The sequence below is a fragment of the Miniopterus schreibersii genome (assembly GCF_964146895.1).
Source record: "Miniopterus schreibersii genome assembly, chromosome: 13".
Lineage (NCBI taxonomy): Eukaryota > Metazoa > Chordata > Mammalia > Chiroptera > Miniopteridae > Miniopterus > Miniopterus schreibersii.
This window is the reverse complement of record NC_138113.1, coordinates 54,867,467-54,894,351: the sequence shown is the minus strand read 5'-3', so window position 1 is coordinate 54,894,351 and position 26,885 is coordinate 54,867,467. Positions and strand designations below refer to the sequence as shown.

The 26,885-nt window shown below is 44.2% G+C and overlaps 2 protein-coding genes across 8 annotated transcripts in view; one reads left to right on the top strand and one right to left on the bottom strand.

Annotated features, from left to right (window-relative positions):
• Nucleotides 1–25: 25 nt before the first annotated feature.
• On the top strand, nt 26–26,074 carry COA5 (cytochrome c oxidase assembly factor 5; the record flags this gene model as incomplete). 4 transcript variants are annotated; one of them, XR_014000105.1, is made up of 5 exons in its annotated part: nt 26–124; nt 3,743–3,826; nt 5,548–5,728; nt 6,617–6,683; nt 25,492–26,074. XR_014000105.1 is itself a non-coding variant. In XM_081155970.1 (3 exons), 3 exons carry the CDS (start codon nt 26–28, stop codon nt 5,587–5,589), a joined length of 225 nt encoding a protein of 74 aa, XP_081012096.1. In that variant the 3' UTR covers nt 5,590–8,103. The 4 variants fall into 4 exon arrangements, 1 of the variants encoding a protein (XP_081012096.1); XR_014000106.1 differs by lacking the exon at nt 25,492–26,074 and adding an exon at nt 9,902–10,279; XR_014000107.1 differs by lacking the exon at nt 25,492–26,074 and having other exon boundaries at nt 6,617–10,279.
• Nucleotides 12,840–26,885, bottom strand: part of INPP4A (inositol polyphosphate-4-phosphatase type I A) — a 119,021-nt gene continuing 104,975 nt past the window's right edge. For 3 of the 4 annotated variants that reach the window (XM_081155961.1, XM_081155963.1, XM_081155964.1), the window contains exons 24-25: nt 24,874–25,028; nt 12,840–15,504 (exon numbers count right to left, since the gene is read on the bottom strand). In XM_081155961.1, the coding sequence (XP_081012087.1) occupies nt 15,372–15,504; nt 24,874–25,028 (288 nt within the window). In that variant the 3' untranslated portion in view covers nt 12,840–15,371. Of the gene's footprint in view, nt 15,505–17,141; nt 20,455–24,873; nt 25,029–26,885 lie in introns of those variants that run through there. The other variant, XM_081155962.1, reaches the window with a different exon arrangement.

The window sequence follows — 26,885 nt, the reverse complement described above, 5'->3', positions numbered from 1 at the left end:
GCCTAGGCGCGCGGGACAGGCGGCCATGCCTCGGTACTACGAGGACAAGCCGGAGGGCGGCGCGTGCGCGGGCGTGAAGGAGGACCTGGGCGCGTGTCTGCTGCAGTCGGACTGTGTGCTCCAGGTAGCGCGGCCGGCGGGGCGCGTCGGCGGCGGCGGCCGCTGGGGCCCGGCGGCTGGGCGGCCGCTTAGGGCGGCGGTCAGCACACGTGACTCAGTTGTTGGTGCTGGGTACAGATTACAGCTCCGATTTAGTAAACTTGGACGTATCCGCTGTCGGAGCCTCGGTTCCCTCCGCTTTTATTGGAGATAACGATACCGCCCCATTGGGTTTTTGTGAAGATTAAACCGTATCGGTTAAAGAAACATTTGTTGAATGCTGCCACTCTGCTAGGTTTTGGGTGCCTTTTCCAGTGACAGAGGGTAATCCGTTGTGTGCAATTGGAGATAGAATTTCAGAAAGTTGCCATTATTTCAAAGAAAAGATAACTGTGCCAAAATGGACATAACCATAAAGCTGTATCAGTGTTTCTACTGATAAATGATTTATATTTGGTTCACTAATTTTAGCAGTCAGCCAGACTGGCTTCCCTGTGTCTATAAAACTTCTGAGTTATGAATTTGAGGTTATCTAGTCCAGCTTTCTTGTACAGGTGAGGAAACTGAGGTCCCCTGTCCTCAGGCCCCCTGTCCAGGGCTGTTTCCAGTCTGCTGCTTCATTGGTGCAAATATATATTCTGTCAGCTCCTAGTAAATGCCTGTTCAGTGGCAGGCATGGTGCCAGGCACTGGGGACACAAAAGAGGAATCCGTCATTACCTACACAAGCTTGGTCTGAAAGGAAGAACAGACATGTAAGGGGCTAAATTCCTGCGATAAAGGCTGTGTAAGCATTTAGTAAGCTGTTATTTAATGAGTAGATTTAGAAGCAAAATGCTTTGGGAGCCCAGTGGAGAGCACCTTATTTTACTAGAGAATCTGGAAATTTGTCACAGAGGTGGTGACATTTGATCTGAGTCTTAAAGGTTGAGTAGTAGTTTACTAAGTAAAGGAGTGGGGACTGTAGTGGTTACGGGGAGAACTTGGAAGAACAGCCTGTGTAGTCGGGGAGGTGAGGGAGGCCAGGAGAAGCTCCGGCCTGCTGTGCCTGAAGGATGGGGACGGTGACAGAAGGCTTGAGAGGAAGCTTGCAGTGTGTGAAGGCCCGTGTGTGTCAGTGAGGAACTTGGATTTTATCCTGACCTTCAGCTTCAAGGCCAAGGATATGAGCAATCGGGGGAATAAAGTACATAGAGTAGGACTGAGGAAGGAAACTCAGGAAGTGGAGGGATACACTGGTGGCAAGGAGAAAACTGAGTTGGTTTTTTTTGCAATGATTGAATCGTTTATTTAGCAAGCATTTGAGTGCCAAGCTCTAATTCAGGGGACATACAGATGAATGGGACACATTCTCTCCTCTGTAGAAACTGCATCTCTGGAAAGTTAGAAAGCAGATAATGACCAGGACATGTGGCACAAACTTTGTATTTCCCCTGTTGATATTGGCCTTATTGCTGCTGAATTTGGTCACTGAGAACCTGATGTTTATAAACAGCCCCTTAAAGGGAAGCACATGTACAGTTTGTGGTAAATTCACCTTGAATGGTCACTTCAGCTGGAGTGTAAAAAGGCAGTACTGAGGCAAATCCAGGACAATAGTCTACCTTCTGGTGGTTTGGGGAAGTGGTTGCAGTGGTGGCATTGAGATGTCAAAATCTGTTTGAGGGGAAGTCTCTGGTGATGCAGAGCAGGTGAAAGTTGGGTTAATTTTTCCTGGTGCATGAACGCACCAGATGTTTCTATTTAAGTAGTACTCCATCTTACCTTATTAATATCTATCTGAAGTGTTTTGTACTAACACTAAAAATGTTCTGATTTTAGAGCATCTTAATTCTGGCTGTTTGAGCTTTTAAAGTACCACTGACCAGTCATTTTTATCCTCACAATAGCTCGACTCATTCTACATTAGAACTCACCTTGAGTAGGAAGATACCACGATCTTCCTTTATACTGTCGAGCACTGCATAAGGCTGATGTTTATAAGCACTGTATGTTCTACTTTTACTAATGTAATAGTAAAATAATGTAAAGTTTTTATTTTTTTTTCTCATGAATTGCAAATCAGTTTGATGTCATTAAACCTCATGCAGTTCTAAAAATTCAAGTTCAGTCTACTTTTTCCAGATGCTGTTTCATATATTTATATTCCCGGGAAACTGAACCCCTTTAGCTCCTTTCCGTTACCCTCTGGCAGGCACTTCCCCGCTTTGTGATGTGCTCACGCTGCTGGTTAGCCTTTGCGTGTGTATACCTTCTTTTCTTCCTGGTATTAAAGGCCCTGTGTAGGCAGGAATACTTAGCATTCATTTTTTAACTTCCGACGAAACTGATCTAGGGCTGTTCTGATTTTTTTTCTTTACTAAATTAGTTCTTGTGAGGGCTCAGTTACTAGACAAAATAGGGTAGGGCGTTCAAAAAAGAAATTTTGCTGCAATTAAATTTTAATCTTGCCTTTTTGAATTGTGAAATATACCTTCTGTAGATGCATCCATGTGTCCAATATACTTCAGTGCCTTTGTGTTAAGTTAAATTTACAGATTTGTTTAAAATATTTTAAGATAACTCAGCCAGGCATGGCTCAGCAGTTGAGCGTCGACCTAGGATCCAGGCGATCGGGGTTGGATTCCCGGTCAGGGCACATGCCCGGGTTGCGGGCTCGATCAATGACTCTCTTATCATTGATGTTTCTATCTCTCTCTCTCCCTCTCCTCTCTCTGAAATCAATAAAGATATATTTTTAAAAAATAATAATAAAACAAAATAAAAGTAAAATATTTTAAGATAATGTAGCGGTAGGATTTTTATTCCATGTTTACCTTAAAAGAAAAATACTAATTACCTAGTTTTGCAGTTGTTACTATGTCAAGTCAGATTTTTAATAGTTTTAGCTTGAAAAAAGGTCTTATTTATTAAGAGTCAGAAGCAAGCATTTCTCCTGTGAACATGCTTGTAACAGCATCCTGCCTTGAAGGCAAAAAGAGAATGATGGTTTAATCCCGTTTTCTTCCCGCCTCCTTTTGAGCTTTCACTGGCTTAATGATGAGTTAATTTCACATCAGGTTTAGGCAGATGTTCTCTCACAAATATGCATCAATTCTGTTCATACCTCCCTTTCCTCTTCCAGTTTTCACTCAGTTGAGCTTCTCAGAACAGAGAATTTGACTGTGGAGGGCAGGAGGTGGGAAAATTGCTTGCATCAAAGAGATGTAAGTGGAGACTGCAAAGCCACTTGATACTACCTTCCAGAACAAGCACTCCCATTCACCACATGCCTGATCTCACATGCATGTGTATGTGCGCGCTCTCTGTGGTACACGCTACCTTCTGTCTTTCGTTCTTGAGTGTAAATGTTTTAAGTACACTGAAGAAACCATTACTGCTGTCACCTTTACTTTTTCCCTTTCTTACTGATAAGCTGGAGATACAGTTTCTAAAATTTTTATATAAACACGTTAAAGAAAATTATCCTTCTGTCCTTTACTGCTTGAAGCACCAACAACCAAAATGAATTATGAACTATTTCTTACATAATTCACCGTTTTCTTCTTTTGCTTTTAAAAAAAAAAAAAACTATTTCAGAAGGGCTGTTATTTTGTAGCTTGTGAGAAAATTTCCCAGTATTTATATTGTTTTATTTGTCATAGGAAGGAAAATCCCCTCGGCAATGTCTGAAGGAAGGAAACTGCAAGGCTTTGAAATACTCATTTTTTGAATGTAAAAGATCAATGGTAAGAAAAGATTTTTAAAAGCTTACGCTAAAAATGACCTATGTGGAGTTAAATATGGGAGTGACTTATCTTAGTAGGTTGCAGTGACACTATTCAGAACTCCCGTGAGTTAATGTTAGGTAGTATTCCTGTTGTTCTGCCACTATGCTAACCACAGCTGCTGACCTTCATGAGTTTCTGAAGGTGTGAAAGTGGAAGTCTTGGCAAATATAGTATCAAATAGTGATTCACTGTTAGTCCTCCAAGAAAGGACTAATGTCACACTTAACTAATGCAACTTCAGTCATACATGCTTGGCAAAAACCTGAAACAATTTAAATTGTGCTGTAATTTTATTTAATATTTCAGTGAGTATAGAACTCAGAACAAAGGTTAGATGGGAAGTTTGATTTATCTTTCTCTCATAGTACACAGCATCCTGATTATGATGCCCATGTTTAAATATTATTATTTTAAAATGTGGCTCTTAGCTTCCTGTAGTAACCAGATGAAGAAATGGTTGTCTGTCCCACATTGGCTATGTTGGACTCATTAATAGGGTCTGGCAGTAAAATAATTCGTTCCTATAGAATTTCTAGGGAGTGATACTGACAACCTGTGCAAATCTGCCTTCCATACTGACTTGTATCCTCCCCCTTAAAAAGGCTGTACTGTGAGGCTTAATCCTGTCATCCTATGAGAAGGTAATTTAAGGATTTTTAATCCCCAAATGGTTATGAGTTACCATTTTTCAGGGTTCTTTCTTCCTTTTTCTGTTGCTATTTAAAGATTTCAAATACATTTGAATGAATATGAACCCAAACAAAACTTAATTGGAAAGTTGTTTGCTAGAACAACATATATTTCATGTAGTTCAGAGGAAAAGATAAATGTCATTTGTATTCTACTTGAGAAGAAAATCCTGTGACCTTAAATGGAACGTCTTTTTAATACCTTCCATCTTTAATATTTTGGGTTCTTTGTGGGGTTTAATGGTTGGTCTGACAATTGCCTTTAAAAAAAAAAATTTATTATTTGTTTTCTGTTTCTCCTTCAATCTTTAGGTTTAATTTGTTCTTTTTCTAACAGTGTAAGATGAGCACTTAACTCACTTATTTTTCAGCCTTTTTTGCATATGTGCATGTATATTAAATGTCCAGAATAGACAAATCTGTAGAAACAGAAAGTAGATTAATGGTTGCTAGTGCTGGTGACAGGGGGAAGAGGGATTAGGAAAGAATGGGGAGTGATTGTGATGATGGTGAGTATGCTAAAAACTTTTGAATTGTACATTTAAAATGAATCCATTGTATTGTTGACCAGAAGTGGCACCAGATGTTAGACCAGTGGAGTCAAACCAGACCTGGGTTCAGCAACCTCTGGTACTTGAGTTCTGGCTAAGAAAGAATTCAGAGGCAAGACTCAAACTATAAGAGAAAGTTTATTTAGAAAGTCAAAGTCACAGAGGTAGAAGAAGTGAGCCACAGAAGGAATGGGCTCAGAAAAGGAGTTACAGAGGCAACAGAAGGGCCCTTGGAGCTTAGGAGAAAGAGAGAGGCAAGGAAAATGCCTAGGGGGAGGGGGTGGGAGAGGCACAGGCAGCTCCATAGAAAGAGCCTCGACAGTTGCCTTTTTGATTGTGCTGGAAACTGGTTTACTTCTCTCCTGTAGTGACACCCCTTAGCAAAGTTGTATTTAATTATGTTGTACAAAATATGATTTTATTTTACATTTATTTTCAGTTGGATGCCAGATCACGATTCAGAGGAAGAAAAGGATATTGATGAGTATTCTGTTGAAACCAAGATGAATACAGCAGCAGATTTCTTCTGGTCATTAAAACACAGAAACCAAAATAGAAGTTTGGTCAGACCATGGAACCCTGGAGAGAATGGATGAGTTCTGTTTTTGAATATGTATAAAGTAAATGATTTTCTTGTTCTAAGTTATTTTTAGAAGAAAAATTTAATTGACCAGTTGTGAGCAGGGAGCATAATAAATGTGTTTTAAGAATTGTTCTAAAGCACAAAGATTGTTATTTTCAAACATGACTCCTCAACTAAATGACACATTTTGTACATCCTTGGTGAATATTCTGAAGGCCACTGATGGGACTGTTAAAATCGGTAACATGGAGCCTGAGGAGAAAATGTCTATCAGGAAAGTTTAGGATAAAACTGTCTTTTATTCAATTTGTCCTATTTGTTCTAAAATAAATTGTGTTTGATTTCTTGGAGAAGAAATGCTTCATTTGTATTGATTCATTGAGTTAACAGCCTCACAACTTTAATATCATACATCATGGTGGATACAAAGCCCCCAATTCTGTAGCCGGAGCTCTTTGCTTTTCTTGCTGGACTGTTTTTGTTTCCCGACTTCATTTTCAGTCTGGCCCTCTCTACATAATGGGAAGGAGGCTAGTGTCAGCCAAAAGCACACATGATCCAAAAAGAAGAGAGATAACCTCCATTTTTCGTGGCCACTAGTCAAATTCTACAAAAGGACTATTGTCTTCCCTGGATCACCTGCCCTTGAATTAGACCAGACCCTGTGGAAAAAGGAATAGGGCCGTGATCTCAGCCAGACCTGGGTCTCATAATTCCCATGAAAACCACACTGGGTGAGTGATGGGCCTCATCCCAAAAGGAAAGGAGGATTCTGCACAAACTGAAAAGAGATGTGTTCACTATGGAAAGCAAGAGTGGAAACATGAAATGCTTGAAAAAGTTTAGAACCACAGTGATTTTATTCTGATCGCTTAATACAGTACAGAGCTGTACTATATAATAAAGTTTTCAACTTTATTTTCAGTTTTGAAGATTGAAGAACCACAGCTTCTTCATAACATCCACGGTTCATCAGAGTTAAAGCAGTCAAGGTATTCTGTAGCTTGTTTCTTTCTTAAATGTTCACCTAAAGTTGTGAGAATTCCACACCAGCACTAGTCCTTGTTGCAGAATCCCGGAGGTCTACTGCGTGTACTACTAGTCACTGAGAAAGGGAAAATGATGGATTTTTCCAATAATTCTTGTATAACTATTTTAAGTGCTACACCTTTTATTAAAAGGAACTTTGATAAAATTATGTAACAGCTCTATTGAGAGCTTCGTTTGGAGAAATTCACATGCTATAAAATGTATGGCTTGGTTGGGTGTCATCCCGTGCACCAAAAGGTTGAAAGGTTGCTGGTTCAATTCCTGGTCAGGGCACATACCCAGGGTTGTTGGCTTGATCCCCGGTAGGGGGCATGCAGGAGGCAGCTGATATGTGTTCACACATCGATATTTCTCTCCCTCTTAAAAAAAATGAACTGAAAAAATTTACCCTTGAAGTGTATATAATTCAGTTTTTTTTTTTTACTTTTTAGTCACAGAGCTGTGCAACCATTACCACTAACTCCAGAACATTTTCATCTCCCCAAAGAGAAACCCCATACCCATGGGCAGTCACTCCCCTTCCCCACTTTTCCCCTAGCTCCAATAACCACTGATACACACTGTGTCTATAGATTTGCCCATATGGAATTATTTGTGGCCTTTTGTGACTGGCTTCTTTCACTTCAGTGTTTTCAAGGCTCATCCATATGTAGCATCTGTGTGTACTTCTTTTCACTGCAGAATAATATTCCATAGTATAGATATACCACATTTAACTTAGCCATTCATGAGTTGATGGACTTTGGGTTTGAACTTTTGGGCTATTATGACTAAGATTATGAACATTCATGAACAGGTTTCATTTATTCAGGGTATATAGCAGGCCCTAGAATAATGTGTTTGTTCCATATTGTTTTATTATAGCAGTGATGAGATGCTGTAGAAACTTAACTCTTGTTTATATCAGTTAGCTTATGGTAAAACTGGTTTCATTGTATGTCATTTTGCTTAAAGTCCAGAACCAGTCAATGATGTTACGTGAGGACTCACTGTATACCTAAGGGTGGTATTACTGGGTGATGTAACTCTTAATATTTTGGTGAACTGTCAAACTTCTCCATAGTGGCTACACCAGCAAAGTATAAGGATCTCCACATCACCAATAGTTGTTATTTTTCACCTGTTTGATTATAAACATTCTATTAGGTTTGAAGTAGTATCTAGCTGAGATTTTGATTGGCATTTCCCTAATGGTTAATGATGTTGAGCATGTTTTCATGTGCTTATTGGCCACTTGTATATCTTTGAAGAAATGTTCATTTTTCAATTAAGTTCTCTTTTTATTATTGAGTTTTAAGAGTTCTTTATATATTGTATGTACAAGTTGCTTAAAAACAAATGAATGGTAAATGTTTTTTCCCTATTTGTGGTTTTTTTCTTCACTTTCTGGAAGCTTTGTTTTGAAGCACAATTTTTAATTTTGATGAATTTCAATTTGTTTTTCTCTCGGTGTATCTAAGAAAACCACTGCCTAGTCCAAGCTTATGGAAATTTTTTCCTATGTTTTCATCTATGAGTTCTATAGTTTTAGCTTATGTATAGCTCTATAATCCATTTAAAAAATAATTTCTGATACTTGTATTATTAACTATATATTTGTGGTAAAATATATATAATGTAAAATTTATCATCTTAACCATTTTTAAGTATATAGTTGAGTAGTGTTAAGTACATTCACCTTGTTATGCAACCAATCTGCAGAATTTTTTTCATCTTACAGAACTGAAACCTTATACCCATTAAACAACTCCCCATCACCCTGTCCCTCACCCCCTGGCAGCCACCATCTATCTACTGATGGTGGGCATCCTTTCATGTTTTTGTTGGTTATTTTTAAATCTTTGGAGAAATTTCTGTTCAAGCTTTTTGCCCTTTTTAAAATAGGGTTGTTTGCTCTTTTGTTGTTGAATTCTAGGAGTTCTTTGTTCTAGATATTAACCCTTTACCAGATATATGATTTGCATATATTTTCTCCCATTTCTTTTCACTGTTGTGTTCTTTGAAACAGTTTTAAATTTCGATGTAGTGCAGTTTATCTGTTTTTACTTTTGTTGACTGTGCCTTTGGTGTCATATCCGAGAGATCATTGCCCAATCCAGTGAAGCTCTTCCCTTACATTTTATTCTAGTTGTATAATTTTAGTTCTTGTGTTTAGGACTTTGATCAAGTTTTGAGTTGATTTTTGTATACATATGGTGTAAGGTAAGGTCTAATTTCATCCTTTTGCATGTGATACCCAGTCTTCCCACCATCATTTGTTGAAAAGATGTCCTTTCCTCTTTAAATTGTCTTAGCACCTCTGTCAAAGATCGTATGTCTGTATATGCCTGGGTTTATTTCTGGGTTATCTCTTCTGTTTTGTTGGTCTATATGTCTGTCTGTCTTTATGCTATTGCCACACTGTTTTGAATAAGTTTTGTAATAAGTTTTGAAATCAGGAGTGTAACACCTCCAACTTGTTATTTTTCAAGATTGTTTTTGCTATTCAGAGTCCCTTGAGATTCCATATGAATTTTAGGATGGATTTTTCTATTTCTGCAGAAAACACCACTGGCATTTGATAGGGATTACATTGAATCTGTAGATCACTTTGGAGAGTATTGGCATCTTTACAATATGAAGTCTTCTAATCCATTTACATGAGAGGTCTTCCCATCTATTGGTGTTTTCTTTAATTTCTTTTAGCAACATTTTGTCATTTTTAGTACACAAGATGTTGGGTTCCTTGGCTAGGTTTATTCCTAAGTGTATCACTTTTTTATGTGATTGCAAATGGAATTGTTTTAATTTTCTTTTTAGGTTGTTTGGATGATGGGTTAACTTTTTATAATTTTATTGGGAAATAGTGGTACCTTGGTTTTCAAATTTCTCCATGGACGAACATTTCAGTTTACAAACACCGTAAGTAAATGCTTTGGTTTTCAAACACGCCTCGGAAGTCGAACATGCCACATGGCTTCCGCTGAGTGCAAGATCCTGAAGCCTAACTGTTGGCTGTAGATCCCTTCGTTTTTGAACGTTTCAGAACTCAAACGGTCTTGGAGAACAGATTACATTAGAAAACCGAGGTACCACTGTATGGTAGATGTACAGAAAAATACACAGGATGTTTATATAATGTTAACTAATAACTATAAATCTCCATGTTACTACCATCCAGGTAGAAAGAACACTGAACGAACCCCTGTAATGCCTGACTTTCCTCAGAGGTCCTTCTGCTCAACCTTGAGAGAAAACCACTGTTCTGGTGTTTGCCACACTCTGCTCTTAAGTTTTCCTTCTTCCTTGAGCTTGTTGCATTTGGCTCCTTGTGATGTGTTAGAATACAGCAGTCCCCCCTCATCCGTGGGGGGTAACGTTCCAAGACCCCTGATGGGTGCCTTAAACCATGGACAGTACTGAATCCTGTATATACTATGTTTTTTTCTATACATACCTACCTGTGATAAAGTTTAATTTATAAATTAGGCAGGGTAAGAGATGAACAGTAACTACACGGAGGATTATAACAATATACTGTAATAAAAGTTTATGTGCATGTGGTGTCCCTCAGAATATCTTACTGTACTGGACTTACCCTTCTTGTAGTGACATGTTGATCGTGGATAACCGAAACCATGGAAAATGAAACCTTGGATAAGGGGGCTACTACTGTAACCGGTTATAGCACTACACCAGAGAAAAGCAACACGGTCTAGTGCTCAAACGGGAAAATATTTTTCTAAAAGAGCCACTCATCTGTGGACAGAAATCGCCAGAGGAGGGTGTGCCTACAGTGGCCTTGAAGGAGAAATGAGAAGGCTGAGGGGTGGTGGTCCATCTCAGAGGGAACATGGGCATGTTAGAAGGCCGGGTGTGTGGATGGAATGATGGGTGGGTTGAAGAGATTCAGATCTTACTTACTGGCTGCTGGGATGAGCTGGGGAAGGGAGAAGATGACCCCAAGGTGGAAGGTGGGGTCGTTTATCAGGAAGACTCGGCCAGCTTGGAGGAGGGGATGCAGGAGTTTGGCGTTGGCGTGCTGTGTGGGAGACACTCCTGTAAAATGCCGAGGGTGTGGGTGGATGTGTAGATGGGTCTGACCTAGAGAGTCTCGGGTAGTCGTAGAAATTTGGGAGTCATAAGCAAATACTTGGTAATTTTTTCCATGGGAATAGATAAGGCTCTTCAGGAAACGCATGGAAATGAGAAGAAAGTTAAGGACAGAAGCTTGGGGAATACATGATGTTCGTGGTGGGTGGAGGGTGACTGGCCAGAGTGAGGAAGGATGGTAAGAGGTAGGGCCACCGGGAGAGTGGGGCCACAGGGCCCAGGGAGGGCGAGTGCGAGGAGCAGGAAGCGGTGAGTGCCGTTTCTACATCCGTCTCGCTGATGAAGATGTCTTCCTCACTGTGGAAACAAGCAAGGTTCCTGTCCTCCCTAAATGGTGCAACAAAGAGTGACAGCACCATAACATCTGTATTTGTGTGCAGACCTGCCTGCACCTCCCAAAAAGGCCCACCAGGAGCCTGGTGCAGGAAGGAATCATGGCAGAGACTGCTGAGGCACAAAGGAATCAAGGGGGAATTTGCAGTGTCACTACCCTCATCCTACACTCTCAGGATTCTGTGTCACAGCTTGGGTAGTGATAGGTGTAATGAAAATATGACAAAGTTATTACCCAGTTGCCAGATCTTAGCACAGGATACAGAGCGGGTGTTCTACCCAGGGGGGCACAGGCTAGTGCAGCCCCTCACCGAGGCATGGCACCATGCCCCTTTCATGGACAGGGATGGGTGCTCCGACTGTCCCCTTCAGTGGTGAAGCCAGGACTTGTTTTTAAAACATGCAACAGAAAGGAAAAGACAAGTATATTTGACTACATACAAATTTAAAATTTCTCTATACCCTTACCATAAACAAAACCAAAAGAACTGACAAATAGGTTTTCAAACACAGCGACATATGACAGCTTAAAATGCAGTATTGTATATTATAAACAACCCATAAAAAACACCACCACTCCAATGAGGTCACAAAAGTAGAAATACAAAAGTATAAAAGATGTTCTGTTTTCACAGTAATCAAATACACGGGACTTTGGACAAGGTGCCATTTTTAACATCAGTAAGAATAAAGGGAAAAGGCACGTGCTACAGGCAGGAAGCTTAACTTTCTGGGAGTGATACAGGCAAACCTCGTTTTACTGGGCTTCGCAGATGCTGCGTTTTTACAAATCAAAGGAAGACCCTCCACCAGCAAAAAGATTATGACTTGCTGAAGGCCCATATGATGGTCAGCATTTTTTAGCAATAAAGTAATTTTAAATTAAGGTAGGTACATTGGTTTTTTTTAGACATAATGGTATTGCACATTTAATGGACTACAATATAGTGTAAACATTTATGTGCACTGGGAAACCATAAAATTTGTGTGACTCACTTTATTGTGATAGTCTCTCTATTGTGGTGATCCGGAGCCCAAACCGCACTCTCTCCTAGGTATACCTGGATGAAACATTCAACAATCTAAGAACATTCACGCTAGCCTTTAATTGTACATTTCTACTGTCAGAAATTGATCCAAGGGAAGTCACTGGGCACATGTGCCTACAAAAAGATGCAAGATGTAGTCCCGGTTATAACAAACCATTAATGAAACATTTTAGCAAGTTATACAGCAGATGACCAGGTCACCTCCAGAGAAGATGTGACCCATATTAATGGATGTGGGCCAGTAACAACATCTAACACTATGAACTTGATGCCGCGGCACCTCACGACTGCCTTGTGAAGAAGGGGCTGTTGTGCCCATACTTTCCACACGAGGAAGCGGAGCCTCACAGAGGGCCAGCAACTTGCTCGGAGTCACCAGCCAAGGAGTGACAGAACAGGATTGGGACCTAGGTTTGTCTGGAGTGGACGTCCATGCTCTTAATGCCACCTCCCGACACCCCTTCACTTGAAGTTAAGTGAAAATGGTCATAAAGCAAGTGTCTCACAGTCCCATGTTTGCAAACTCCAAAGCACTCAATGCAACACCCATTAATAATCGCCAGGTGGATGCCGGCCAGAGAACCAGTCCTAAGGCAACAGAATGAATCAGGCGAGACCCGCTGCAATGTTCTTGTCAGTTTATTATTCATCATCTAAAGACTAGCACATTTACAGCATACATGGCTTTGAATGAGCTAAGAATTTATAAAACAGCAACTACATGTTTATATATAGTAATACTGGCCAAAACAAATAAATAAAAGTTCTTTAGTGCACTAAGCTTGGCAAGTACAACTGTATAGGGACAAAACTGTCTTATACAATATTTGTATGTTTTAAAGGAAACCAAAGGCAACTGTGCTGCAAGTGCTCTGACAACCCACAGCACATCCCAGGTTTTCAGTGTTTCAACGTTTTGCGTTCAGTGGGGGGTCACAGAAGGAATACTGGATGGAACCTCTGTTTTAGGGTAACCTGCAAGGCTGCCTTGCTTGTGCAACTGGAAACTCAAAGGTCCTTCCCATCCCAGGAGCTGCTGGCCACACACTGCTCGCGACAACGTGCCTTGCTCAGCAAGCAGGGTAAGTGTGTGATGCCAGGGAGGCTGGTCACACGGGAGCCTGGCAGCAGTGCTCAGATGGGATGCTCGAACCTGAATTTTTTCTACATGATTAGCCAAGTCTTAAGAGTTTTGTGGTGGTGCGTAATATGAAGCTAAATTTGGGAAAATAATTCACAAAAAGGTGTCACATGCAAAACTGCTAACAGTTGACTCAACATTTGCTAGTTTCCCTTTTGATAAATGCAGGTATGTAATGCTCTTAAAGACAAAAAAAACCTCTGAAAACAATATGGATGGCATTTCATTTAAAAAGACAAGGGGATATTTTAAAAGGTAGTGATGTTAAAATGAAAAAAGATGGAAATATAAAAGATACTAGAAAAATGACAAAGTAGATGAAATGGTGGAGAGGTAAACGGCTAAACCAGCCATACTGGGAACTCTGAACAGGGGTCGGCACAAGAGACCCTGGCCCAGCTGCTGCCACCTCCGCAGTGGGTTTGGTGGACGTGGCTTCTCTGCCGCCACCCTCCAGTGAACCCAGCTTCGACAGAGACGTGAGCTGCAACGGCCCCTCACTGACGTGTCCTTCACACCAGTTCCCACTCACCGGTGGAAACGTTCCTTCCATCGGGCCTGAGGAGGCAGCAGCCTCTGTCTGCACACTGACTTCTGAGTGGGAAGAGATCTGGAAGGCCATCGGGTTCCATCCTTACTGCTGCTCACCCCTCTGTGTCCCTGCCATGGGTGGTCTCGCCTGTGCCTCAGCTTCCCAGGCCCAAGTTTGTTACACGTTTCCAAGTGGCATTTCTAAAGGAGCCCAAAGAATACGACCCAGAACCTTAGACACGGGAATTTCCTAAGGGTGCACCAATCATGAGGATCAACATCATGAACGTGCCACAAAGATTTCTTTTACAGCTTTTTAAATAACATATAAACAAAATCATCATAATAAACAATTGATAAAACATATAAACTAAGGAAAAAACTCTGCTATGTGCAGATAAGACTCATCATCTTATAATAGATGACCAGACATCATTTTCTATGAAATCCCTAAGTTTTATGGCCCATTAATCCCTTTCAAAATCTCATTTTAGGAGCTAATTTCAACTTTTTCAATAGTCACCTTACATAACAGAATGAGAAGAGGGTAGTAACAATTATTGCAAACTTAAAAGATACTTTCATCAGACATTCAAACATGATTGTACTGCCTTTTAGAAGACAATTGGGAAACCCACAAAAGGATGTCTGCTCTGAAAGGATTTAGGCTTCCACCATCTACACACATAAATCCCCACTGCTGAGAGGTGCTGGAGCCCCGGAACTCAACACCCAGAGGAGACGGGACGTGCACCCTGGGCAGGGTGGGACCAGACACGGAGATTAAGAGAACAGGAAGCGGCTGGCTTCTCACTCTCAAGCACACACCCTGCTCTAGAACCCAAAAGGGACAGAAGTGGCCCCATTGTGAGAGTGCCTTTGCAGGTGTTATCTTCTAATAGTCTGTCTTGGGCTATTTCTCAACCTTCGATTTGGGCTCCACCTGTGCTACCACAGGGTAAATTCATTAGAACCACCCGCTTTCATTGCGGGAGCCAGAGCTAGCTTCTTCCCCAAAACTTGAATTAACAATTGACACTTATTGGTCTGTCCAGGATCCAACTGTTTTCTACTTACTGTTTTACATTCATGTTTTTAAAAAGTAGATTGTAACCTGATGCTCAATTTTCAGTTACTCAGTAGAAAAATAAGTGAGCAGCTGCCTAAGTGGGCATTTTTAAAGTCTTAGCATTTCAGCCCCACGTAGGGTGATTCCTACAGGTGACTACTGATGACACCTAACTGTGTGGTTCTGGCTGCAGGTGGTTTTAATGGGCAGTTGTGACTATCCACACTATTGAGCCAAACATTACGTCCTACTGATTCCAACGGAATAAAAAACATGCTCCATAGACTCTTTAGTAAATATTTTTAAAAACACAAAAGTAAAAACCAATCCTTCAGGTCTTCTTGAAGAATTCATATATGACACTAGAGGGTACCCACGTTTGTTACATAACAGCTAATTAGAGGACACCATGTGTTCAAGTTTCAACCTTGCCGTAAGTCCCTTCGGGAGGCCTGTAATGCTTGGGGAAAGCCTTCAGCTGCAGGGAATTAAATGCATATTTGCGACTTCCAACATTCTTCATTGTATTTTCTCTTCGACAACCCTCACTGGGAAAAAACAAGCACAAGAAATGACAGCAGTAAAAAAGGAAAAAAAGAAAAGACTTAAACTAAGATGAAATGAACTGATTATTTTTATAGCATTCAAAAAAAAAAAAGGTTAATTTAAATGGGTGCCAAACTATTTGCAACAATACACACGTAAGATGGTTTCTGAACAAGGCAGTTAAGAAGCACAGCGATGGGCACGGGTGTGGGACTGCGGGTTTGGCACTGGCGAAAGCAGCACTGTATCTAAGTTGGAAGCAAACCTGTTTTCAAGTTAATGGTTTCACGTGTTTCACGTCTAGGCATTTCAGGGTACTATCCTAGCTAGTGGTTTAAAGATTCTGTTACAGAGCAAATTAAATGAAAAAAGAAGTAGTGCGACTCTTACCGAAGCCTTTAAAAAGCTGCATCTTTCTATGTCAGCAGCAGCTGTTAATCACCTCAGGTTCAATGCTGATTTTCCTGTAGCAAAGCCACGTGGCTGAGACGGCTGCTCTAACAGGCTGTCTCCTAAGGGGGTGGCGCAAAGCAAGCGATCCAGAGGGCCCTGGTGATGGCGGCATGGTGGGTCTGCATGGCCATCAGGGCTGGAGTGTGGTGAAGGAGGGACCATGCCGAGGTCCCCTGGTGGCAGCCAGCCACCTTCTCCAGGTGGGCTGCCCTCATTGTGGTCACCTTAGGATCCTGCTAATTTCAACTTTCTCAACAGTCACTTTACATAACAATGAGAAGAGGGTAGTAACAATTATTGCAAACTTAAAAGTGTCCCTGAGCCAGCGAGAGCCCACAGGTGCCTTTCCACAGAGAACTGCTACCCACATAATCCCGGCTGCAGTTGGGGGGCTGTCATGGCAGCCCCGTGTGCAAAGCAAAGGCAGAGCAGGAGGGCGAAGGGCAGGCTGGCCTCATGTTCCCAAACAAAAGCATCAGGGGAGTTCTCTGGAGAGTTTATCAAATTAACAGGTGAAAGCGATTCTGAATATAAATGACTTTCTATAGCACAGTCTAACTGTATTTTTATATTTTCTAAGACTAGCAATTAAATCAACTAGTTATCAAATTTAGTACAAAACCCCCCTTATGAGATGTAAAACTTGCAGTTACCAAGAAACAGTGATTTTAAAAAATGTATTCCCAATCATATCGTGCATTTTAAAAAACGTATCAGTGGAAAGTACTTGAGCCTTTTAAAGTGAAAATGACATTCTCATTTTCAAGAACATGTAAAATATTTTGGGTAAAACAGTAACTTTATAAAAGAGAAGCATGGGTATTTCAGAAAAGTATTCATCTGCTTGTTATTAAGTAATTTAGCAACTCAAATATGCTCCCTCATCACCAGAGCCTCAGGCCCTCAGCGAGATGTGTCACCTGAGCTGAACACCTAGGCCATGTGAGCAGGGGCCCAGAGTAAATGATGGTCATGTTTGTCTACACCCAACAATTAGATAAAAATTTCATTCCACTTAAAGCAGGAGCTCTGGGCTCTATGCACATGTTGTCCCGTTTGATCTTTGGGAACTCACATTATCTCAACCCCAGACGGAGCTGCTCCGTTTACACAGGAATGGACATACTTCTGAAGCACCTATCAATGCCAAACTGCTCTGAGGAGCAAAGAATAACTTTGAAATTTTGCCATTATCTTTTATTTACAGGTTAAAGAAGCTAATTACTGGTTTAACTGGCTGAATGCATTATACATTATATGATAAATTTCTTTTGGAGAACAGCCATCAGAACGGAAACCCAGACAGCTCATTGCAGGGATCGCTCTGGTTTCCCCTTCTGATGGGCTCTTCCACTTCAGAACCCATCTGGGCACATCAGTGTCTTAGGGACCCTGACATCGGTGACCAGGCATCAGCCCTGGCATCACCTGAGAAGCAGCTGAAACCCAGCACCAAATCTCAGGGACTCCCCTTTCCTGAATCATTTTCCGTTTCATCCTGCCTACTTCTCACTGAAGCAGGAAAGGTTCTGAATATATATTTATCCTGATTTAATGAGTAAAAGGCCTTAGTGAGATTAAAACTCAGCACAAAGGGTGGGCACGCCGAGTCTTTTCTCAGCTTTTGTACAACAAACCAACAACCCACAGCCTAGGCTGACGGTGTCCTCCCTCGTGCTGGCCCTCACCACTGTGGTTAGAATGTGCTGGCTTTTGACCCAGCCCCTGAAGAGAAAAACAAAGAACCCTACCCTCTGTCTCTCAACCTAGGGGGAAGGCCTGGCTGCCTCCCAGCAGCCCAGGAGCAGGCTGTGGTGTTCATGAGCCCTCCTCCGCCTACCCCCACCCCCGGCCCCGGGGCATGTCTGGCTGGCATGGCTTCCTGCTGTGTGGTGGGTCCTGAGGGAACCTCTGAAGAGAGGCACAGAAGTACCCACAGGCCCAGGGAAGAGGAGGGTGAGCTGTCTGCAGTCAGAGGGCCAGCAGGAGGTGAGTGCCAGAAGGGGGTCTGGTCTCCCTGAAGGGTGAGGGGTGTTGGGAACTCTTTTCCTAGAGCAGTGCTTGGGGAGCTGGGGGTGGGAACTGGGCCTGTCTGTGGACTCTACTTTCCCTCCTTCCCCTAAAGCAGAGGTGGGGAACCTTTTTTCTGCCGAGGGCCATTTGGATATTTATAACATCATTCGTGGGCTGTACAAAATTATCAAGTTAAAAATTAGCTAGGAAAAAAGCTCCTAGATTTATTGAATTTCGAGTCCCAACCTGTGGTTGCCTTGGCAGGGCCAGACCAAACGATTTCTCCCACCATATATGGCCCTGGGGCCAGACATTCCCCATCCCTGCGTGAAAGTAAACAAAAGAGTCCTGTGCACCGCAATTTGAAAGAGAGCAAGTGTCAACATACTTCCCAAAGAATCACAGACTAGACAGGTCCTCCCCTAGTAGCCAGTGTCACGTTCTACAGCTCACTACCACTGCATTCAGAGAGACTTCCTACTGAAGGATGTCAGAGCTGCACCGCAGAACAGCTACCTCATTTATTCTAGAAAAGACAGTGTAGCCTGGCTGGCGTGGCTCAGCGGTTGAACGTCGACTTATGATCCAGTCAATCGCTGTTCGATTCCTGGTCAGGGCACATGCCTGGGTTGCCGGCTCAGTCCCCAGCAGGGGGTGTGCAGGAAGCAGCAGACCAACCACTCTCTCATCATTGATGTTTCTCTCTCTCTCCCTCTCCGTTCCTCTCTCTGAAATCAATAACATCATTAAAAAAAAAAAAAAGTAACCACAGTGCACAGGGAAGACTGGACTAACCCACTGGTGTGGCTCCTGCTGCCACAGGGCTCCAGGACGTCTAGGAAAAAGGTGGGGGCCGGGTGTGGGAGGACTGTCTTCCGTTGTAGAATTGAAAGTCTGAATCTGGCACTCATCACTGACTGCTAACTGCTTCTGCGATTCCTAGAACCCAGACTCAGACCTGATGCCCAACCAGAGAAACCCTGGAGTAAGTTCTGGAAGTCTTGGGGAGGGAAGGGAGACGCCAGATTCTGTGGAGGATGGGGTTTGTGTCCACACGTGGGTGTCAAGTTTCTGTAAAAGTCATCTCCTCTAAATTCACCCGTTTTTCTAGACTGGTAAAAAAAAAAAAAGAAAAAATCATAGAAGATAGTGTACGGGGAGCCAGCTGGTGGTCAAAACCAGATCACAACACAATCTGAACTGGAAGAGAGCGAAGCTGCTGGCTATTTCTTATGCAGGGTCTGTGGAATTTACCCCTAGTCTATTCTGCTACCATCACAGGTATACAACTACGCTTTTGCCAAATGCTGATGTTAAATCTTCCCATTCTATGGACAGTGCCTTGTTAAAATTAAGAGTGATAACAGCAGAAACCAAAGTAACTCTCTCTCACAGCTCCCTCTGGCACAACTGCCCCAAAGGCAAGTCTCATTTTTGGTCATTTTCTTTGACTTTTCTTTTTGCATTACTAACTACATTTCATTTGTAGAGAGAAAAGATGTCTGGATTTTAGTCCAAATTTAAAGACTGCTAAAATGAAAGATGCTATTTCAAGAAAGATAAATGTATATAACTTTAACAGCTTTTCATTACTCTATGCATTAATTCCTGCAATCGGTTAATGATCCCTAAAGATGTAGAAGAGAAAATCTAAAGTCACATGCAACATGTTACTTTATGGGCCTCACTTGGTACAACATACTACTGTATCCACAGCTTTGTATCATCTCAAATGGGAAATAAACATGAGCAAGGAAATGCTATAATTCTGCAAACTGTTTGCTACTGTGATTTAAGGGACTGCGCTTTGAAATGAAAGCAGAAAGTCCACGTCCTATGCAATAGGCTTATACAGAGGAGCCGGTTATAAAGCATCTATCATTTTCTCTTCAAAAGGAAAGGAAAGGTTAGCAGCACATTTAAAGAATAGTATCAAATATACAAATTCTTTTCAGACAGAATTCCTTTCTCTTGGAAACAGGGTACGTGAGATATACAGGTAATAAATAGCTTTACATCAGAAAATAAGAGATTTGGTACAAGTGATTCCAGGCCAGCTAGGCAATGCAGTCACAGGGTGCCGTGAGAACACGTCACAGCGCTGAAAACTACAGTTTAAACAAGTCCTCTTGGTGAAATAATTCGGCAGGTATTTACAGTTCAAAACAACAAAATGTCACACTGTAAGGCATGAAATCTCTCAGCAGACCACACTTTGACATTCTCTCTGTCCAGTTAGGTGCATGGTGGTGGCACATACTCTGGCACTTTTGCTTTCTTGTGACTTATTAATTTTTCATAATATTCATTTGCAACGCAATTTGGTAACCAGGTATGCTATGCTCAGAAAGAGCCACACAATCAGTAAATTGGGGCTCAGAGCTAACAGCGGGATGGAACAGAGGAGGCTGGGGTCTAGTCTTAGGTCTCGGATGGGCACCAGGCCGCTCAAGTTCTTCTGGGTGACTACCTCCCGTGTTCCAATGCTGTGAAAAGGAAAAGGTTTGGGAGAAAGGAAAAGAAAAAGGAAAAGAAAATAAAGAAAAAAGGGAGACACATGCAATGGATTTTATCAAAATGATGGGAAAAAGAGAACCAAAAGATAAGATAAGATAAAATAAAATAAAAATGGGATGAAGCCACAACAGAAGAGGGTGTGGAAAGAAAACCAAAACGAAACCAGCACAGTTACAAGAAAAAGGAGAGAGAGAGAAGTGAAAATAAGAAAAAGTACTGTAGTCTACGAAAAACACACACGCAGGCTTGACTGAATGGTTTTCCATGTTCGCGCTGGGCTGCCCCACGCACGCCATGCGGCCTGCCATGCGCTCACATGCTGCGAAGACACGGACCTCAAACAGCAAGCTGAACATGAAGAACCATTGGGGGTTTGACCTTCTCACAGGCGCCTGAGCAGGGCTGGGGCAGCTGCCTCTAGATGAACTGTTCAAACAAAACTATTTGCCTGAGGTGTCGACCAAAGGCGGAGCCCTTGCCAGACTGCCCGTGGCAGGCAGGAGCTACTGGTGGCTCCAGCTTCTCAAGTTACTGTCCCCAAGAATGGCATCCAGCCAAGATCTCCTGGAAATTTTGGGTTTTCCGCCTTTGGGTGCTCAGGAGAAATGTCCTGCAGTGAGATAGCAGCCAGAACCACGGGACTCTGGAACTACAGGTTCTACACATGGCCACCAAGGTAGCAAGACTGACACAGAGTTGAGGTGCTAGACACAGTCGACGGCCTGTGAGGACCCACTGGGAGAAGGGCAGGCCAGAGGTCCTCCTGGGCTTTCCCAAGGAAAGAGGGAAGCCTTGGACCAGCCCTGCTGGGACGTGCCGCTCCGACAGGGACACTCCCAGCCAGAGAAGTCCAGGAATCACTGTGGCTACTTAGGAGGCCCACTCTGAGGGTTTCAGCTGCAGGACTGGAGGCAGAGGGGACCACCAGTGGACCTGGAATCAGCCCAGACAGCGTGGTAAAGCCACGTGTACCCATCTCTTCCCAACTCTGTGTCCCACTGGCAGTTTGAAATAAGCCCCAGGAGGACTATTTATGCCACAGAAATTGGCAAACACACTACACATCAGGGATTTTTTTTTTTTGAGCTGGTGTTCACTGCCACTGCACACCCTGCGCCTCAGCTCTGCCCCTACACCACCCACTTCCCTCTGCCCCGCACCCTGGCTGCATGCTGTCCTCTCCCAGCTGGTCAGATACAAGTAAGGAAGCAAGAGGACCCAAATGTGCTCCTTCATTCAAGGGTGTGGCCTCCTTGGGGCCTCAGTAGGCCCACAAGGCCCAGCTACCACTGTAGCCAGAAATACTGGCTCGTGACCCAGTCCCCTCAGGCCTGCAGTCTAGGAGCACACACGTCTTCCCCACTCGGGATAATGCGGAAAATACAGAGGTCAGGTGTTAACAGTGTCACCTTAAGGCAAATGCATGTGGCCAAAGCCCGAGGTGCCACAAGGTCAGGTGGACAATGCAGTAGTGAGTAGGGTGCTGGTGCTGAGGATGCTGGGGACAGGAAGAGGCAAAATGGGGTGAAATTTTTTGTTTTTAATAACTTCTTAAATCATTATTATGGTAACGCGTGTTCACTATAGAGATGTTAGAAAATTCAGAAAAACATAAATAAGAAACTGTAAGAAGACAAACATCACTGGAGATGGGTGGGGTTTTAGAGAGGCAGGGGAGGCCAAGGGAATGGTGCCTGTTCCCATGGGAGGGCCCTCCCTGCTCAGGACCGGGGGTCCTCACCTGCAAGGTAAGGAAGCAAGGCCGAATGCAGTCAGAAGCACTCAGAACGGTGACAGGAATGGTAACACTCATGGGAGGGAGTGGGACCAGTGTGGCAGCACTCTGTCAACTTGGCTTAAAGCCTTACAAAGGTGTACACCTTTTAACCTAAAAAATCAGAGGAGGAAATGTGGCTAGCAGAACACAGGAGGATACTCACAGCACCATTTAAAGTGCTCAAACCCGCCCTGGCCAGTGTGGCTCAGTCATTACAGTGTTGGCCCTTACACAGAAGGGTCACCGGTTCAGTTCCTGGTCAAGGGCATGTATGTGGGTTGTGGGTTCAATCCCAGGTCCCGATCTGGGCGCATGCAGGTGGCAATCAACCCATGTGTCTCTCTCACATCGATGTTTCTCTCTCTCTCTCTCTCCCCCTCCCTCCCTTCCACTCTCTCTCAAAATCAATGGAAAATATCCTCAGGTGAGGATTAACAGAAAATAAAGTGCTCAAAACCACACACAGCTTAAATAGTCCATGACCTGACCAACTGGATAAATTATGCTATGCTAAAAATGATAAGGTCTGTATTTACTAACCTGAAAAATGCTCGCAAGATAATTAAATGAAAAAAGCAGGCTAAACAACAGGTAGAACTGCACATGTAATTGTATTTGTGTGTGTTTTGTTTTCTGTATTACTCAGGGGCTGGTTAACTAATGTGTGAATTTACCACACTCACACCTGTATGTATGTGGTATGTATGCAGGTATGAAAGAGCATGTACCAAATGTCAGCATGTTACTTGTTAATAGGTGAATGCAAAAATTTTTTTGTGGGATGTGTGTGTGTACAACCTATATTTTCTAATTTTCCCATAAGGAATATCAATTACTTACGTGACAGAAAGTAAAAAGTGCTTTGTGTGTCGTAAGCTGTAATCTGTGCCCCTACTGGCCGGCAGGTGGGGCAGTCTGTCTCTCTAGAGAGCCACTTTCTCCCTGGTCTCCGGAGACCTTTGCAGATGCAGTCAGAATGAATTCCTGTTTTCACTGAATGTGTTCCAGAAGCCAAGACCAGACAGAGGTCTACATATCAACTATACACCTGGCTCAGGGCCTGGTCTACTGAACGGTGTGTGTTCTGTGCCACTGAGTTGGCTCCAACTCCTGGCGACCCCATGGATGAGTGATATCCAGTGTCCTGTCCTCAGCAGCCCTGCTCAGCTCCTGTGGACTCAGCCTATGGCTTCTTTTATGGAGTAAATCTATCCCATACTGGGTCTTCCTCTTTTCCTGCTGCGTTCTATTTTCCTACCATTACTATTCTTCCAAGGAACCCTGTCTTCTCATGATGTGTCTGAAGTAGAACAGCTTCAATTTTGTCATTTTTGCCCCAGTAGTATTTCAGGCTTCGTTTACTCTCCTGAATGGACCCGATCCTAATACTAGCTCTGACAACCACAGGGACACCCCTCCACTTCTCTTGTTTCTTTGCTGGCTGAGGTCTGCATGTCACCAGAGTGGCCCTCCCACCACCTGTAAGGCAACCGGGCACAGATGTGGCTGGAAGCCCAGGCCCTGCCTCTCTGAAGGCACCAGGACATGAGCCTGAAGGACATGAGCTCCACAAGGCCAGGCCCTCCATCAAAGGGCAGAGTCTCTGAGCCTCCACTGCTTCCTGAGGCTAAGGGCAGGGAGGATGGTGAACTTTCTGAAGGTGTATTCTGAGATAACAGAGAGGTTTAAATGAACTTGGACAGACAAAACAGGGACAGAACAATTTTTACAAAACACTACATATCAAGAGGCAGGGGCTCAGGCATGGTGTTTGTGCACCACTGTGAGAAGGTCAAACAGTAGAACCTACAGAAAGGATAAGAGAATTGAACGCTTTAAAGAGCTTGGTGAGAGGACAGGTGACAGACATTCGGCAGGAGTGACTTGGAAACGAGACTGACAGCATTGGTGACTACAGCGAAGGAGACGGGAAACCAGATTTCTTATCCTTTCTTTTAGTATGTGCGGTGAGGTGCTCCCCGGCAGCGCTGGAAACAAGGCATCGGTCAGCAGCAGACAGATTTAGTCCCAGGTTTCACTCGGCAGACACGCCTGCTACCTCAGAATCACACCACCATTAGGGCTAGGCTGCCACAGCCCATGGATGGGCGGGCGGGTGGCTGCCGTCACCACAGAACACTCATCTGACACTCTGCTCATGAAAGCAAATTGTGTCGACTGCCAGAGAAGAAGCAGAGCAGACCAGTGCCACCTGCAGACACGCTTTTGCCACTCAGGTTTGAAAGGAGACTTACATGTGATGTAAATGGCAGGTGCATGCTGAGACAGCTCTGGCCCAGCTCACCCGCAGCAAGGCAGGTGGCAGGGGGGTGCCATGTGCCAAAAGGCTCGCACAGATGCTCCCTGACCCCTGAGCTTGCCCGTCTACCTGTTTCAGTGCAGTCCTGCTCTAGACTGCTGGCTCGCTACTTCCCCTTGACGTAAAACAGAACGCTGTCTCAATTTGACAGTGCCCATAGTTTGACTTCGTAGACACGAGTGAATTTTCCAAAGTCAAACCAGAGAGTGACGCTAGAGTCAAGGGGCCTTGTGCCGGGGAGCCCGGGAGGCGGCAGCGGGCGGGGCGGGCGCGCGGCGGGTAGCGACTCACCTGCGCATGCACTCCAGGGCCTGGGTGAAGACCTGCGGGGCCATGCCGTGCTCATGCTGCAGGATCAGGCACTGCTCCAGCGTCACCGACATGGCCGTGCGGTCCTTGGCGCTCTTGCAACTGGTGAACCGGACCCCGTTAAGGCGGCGGCAGATCTGCCAAGAGAAAAACAGGCTGCGCTTAGGGGGTGACTCCGCAGAATGAGATGCCCCACATGGGACAGAGGCTCCAGAGGGCCCAGCAGGGAAATGGCAACAGCTCCACCCCAGGCCCAGCCATTCCTCTGCACCTGCTCCCCAACTCCATGCCTGTCAAGTCACTGCCACAGGGCTGCCCCTTCCCTGCCGTGTCTCCTGGGCCTGCTCCCTCAGGATGCTCCTTCTCAGTCCAGCTCCCTCCCTTTGGAGGTGTCATCTCTGTTCACTGACCCTTCCTGCTATCCTCTTCAAATCTCTGACAACACTATCTTGTCACATTTATCCCTTTGGTAGTGGCCCCTCAGAGGATGGCGGGAGGAGCAGCAAAGACCACCTCAAGGAGGTCAGAGCAGCTCAGATGATGCCCAACCCTGGTCAGGTCCTTAGGCCTTTATGGTCTCTCTTCTCCTCTCCCGTACAGATGGGAACAGTTCAGAAGACCATTTCCTTCAGCCACCTGCTGACCACCAGGCCTGCAGGCCATTCACCATCCTCCACCTCACTCGGGGCCCACGTGCAGGACTAGGCAACAGTGTGCTGCCCCCTCACACGAGGGGTTCCCATGTGGGAACACTCGGGGCACCCCAGAAAGGAACACTCGGGGCACCCCTCATCCCATGGTAAGGATGTTTTGGGTCACTTCCTCTGCATCACCAGGTTCAATCCTCGCTACACAAGGGCCTGTGGACTTGGACCAGATACCACATCGTGAAAACAACCTGGTATTGAAAAAGAAATCACCCATGCCGGGCAATGCTGGGCTCCAGTGACCCGATGACTCCAGAAAGATCTCAGAGCCACTGTAGAGCTGCCCTGAGGGTGGCACCATACCTGCTTCTCATGCCAGCACAGCCAGAGCCCACGGCCACCACTGGGAGGCTACCAGGTAGAGAGCAGTGTGGTCTGATCACTGTGTCCAAGAAAAGACAACACAGAAAAGGCCCAAACAAGTTCAGCCAAGACCACCAGGAAGACAGGCTTCTCTTGAGAATAAAAATTGTTTTAAAAGAAAGAAAAAGATCCTAAGTAGACCCTAAGCTAGGTGAAGAATAATTTCATTCAGATGGGTAACCGTGGACATGCTCACTAAATTCACAAGCAGCAGAGTTCAAGACCCAGGCACGTGGCACAACTGAAACTACAATACTCACAACCTGATGCCCAGCAGGAAGGCAGGGTCCAAATGCGCACCTCTGCCCAAGAGGGCACAGTCTGCAGTGCTAGGCTCGCCTCCAGGGGCCACCAGCCAGGTCGGGGGCTCTGGCTGGTCCCACCATCTGAGAAGTGAGGTATTGGACCCAATAACATTCCAATTGTTTAGCCAGGGCCCCCCTGCTCATACACACAAATGAAAATAAACAAGACCCAGAAATGGAGGCAGCTCTGGTCAGAGAATGGGAGGGACCAGGACCTGCTGCCCCTGCCTATCTGTCCCCCACAGATCCCAAGTGGACAACATGAAAACTGGCAGGTCTTAGGGTCTCTGAGACCCTTCCAACTATGAGTCTGTGCTTCTGTACCCTGGGGCCTCTGGTGGGAACAAAACACATGGGCTGGATGGCCTGCTTTTTGGACCTGGTGATGGGATGGTCAAGCACCGCTATAGGTGATAGCTTTTCTATCATGTACCAAGAGGAAAACAGAACCACAGTTCCAAGCAAGGTATACAGAGGTCTCTGCACCCACGTGGCCTGAGCAGCTGTGTGGGACAGCCCCCCAGCTGCTCCCGGGGCTCTCCACCTAGCGCAGTGGCCTGGCTGTCAGGGGGCAGTGCAGGGCCAACCTCTCCTCCCAGGGCAGAGGGTGTGTGTCCAT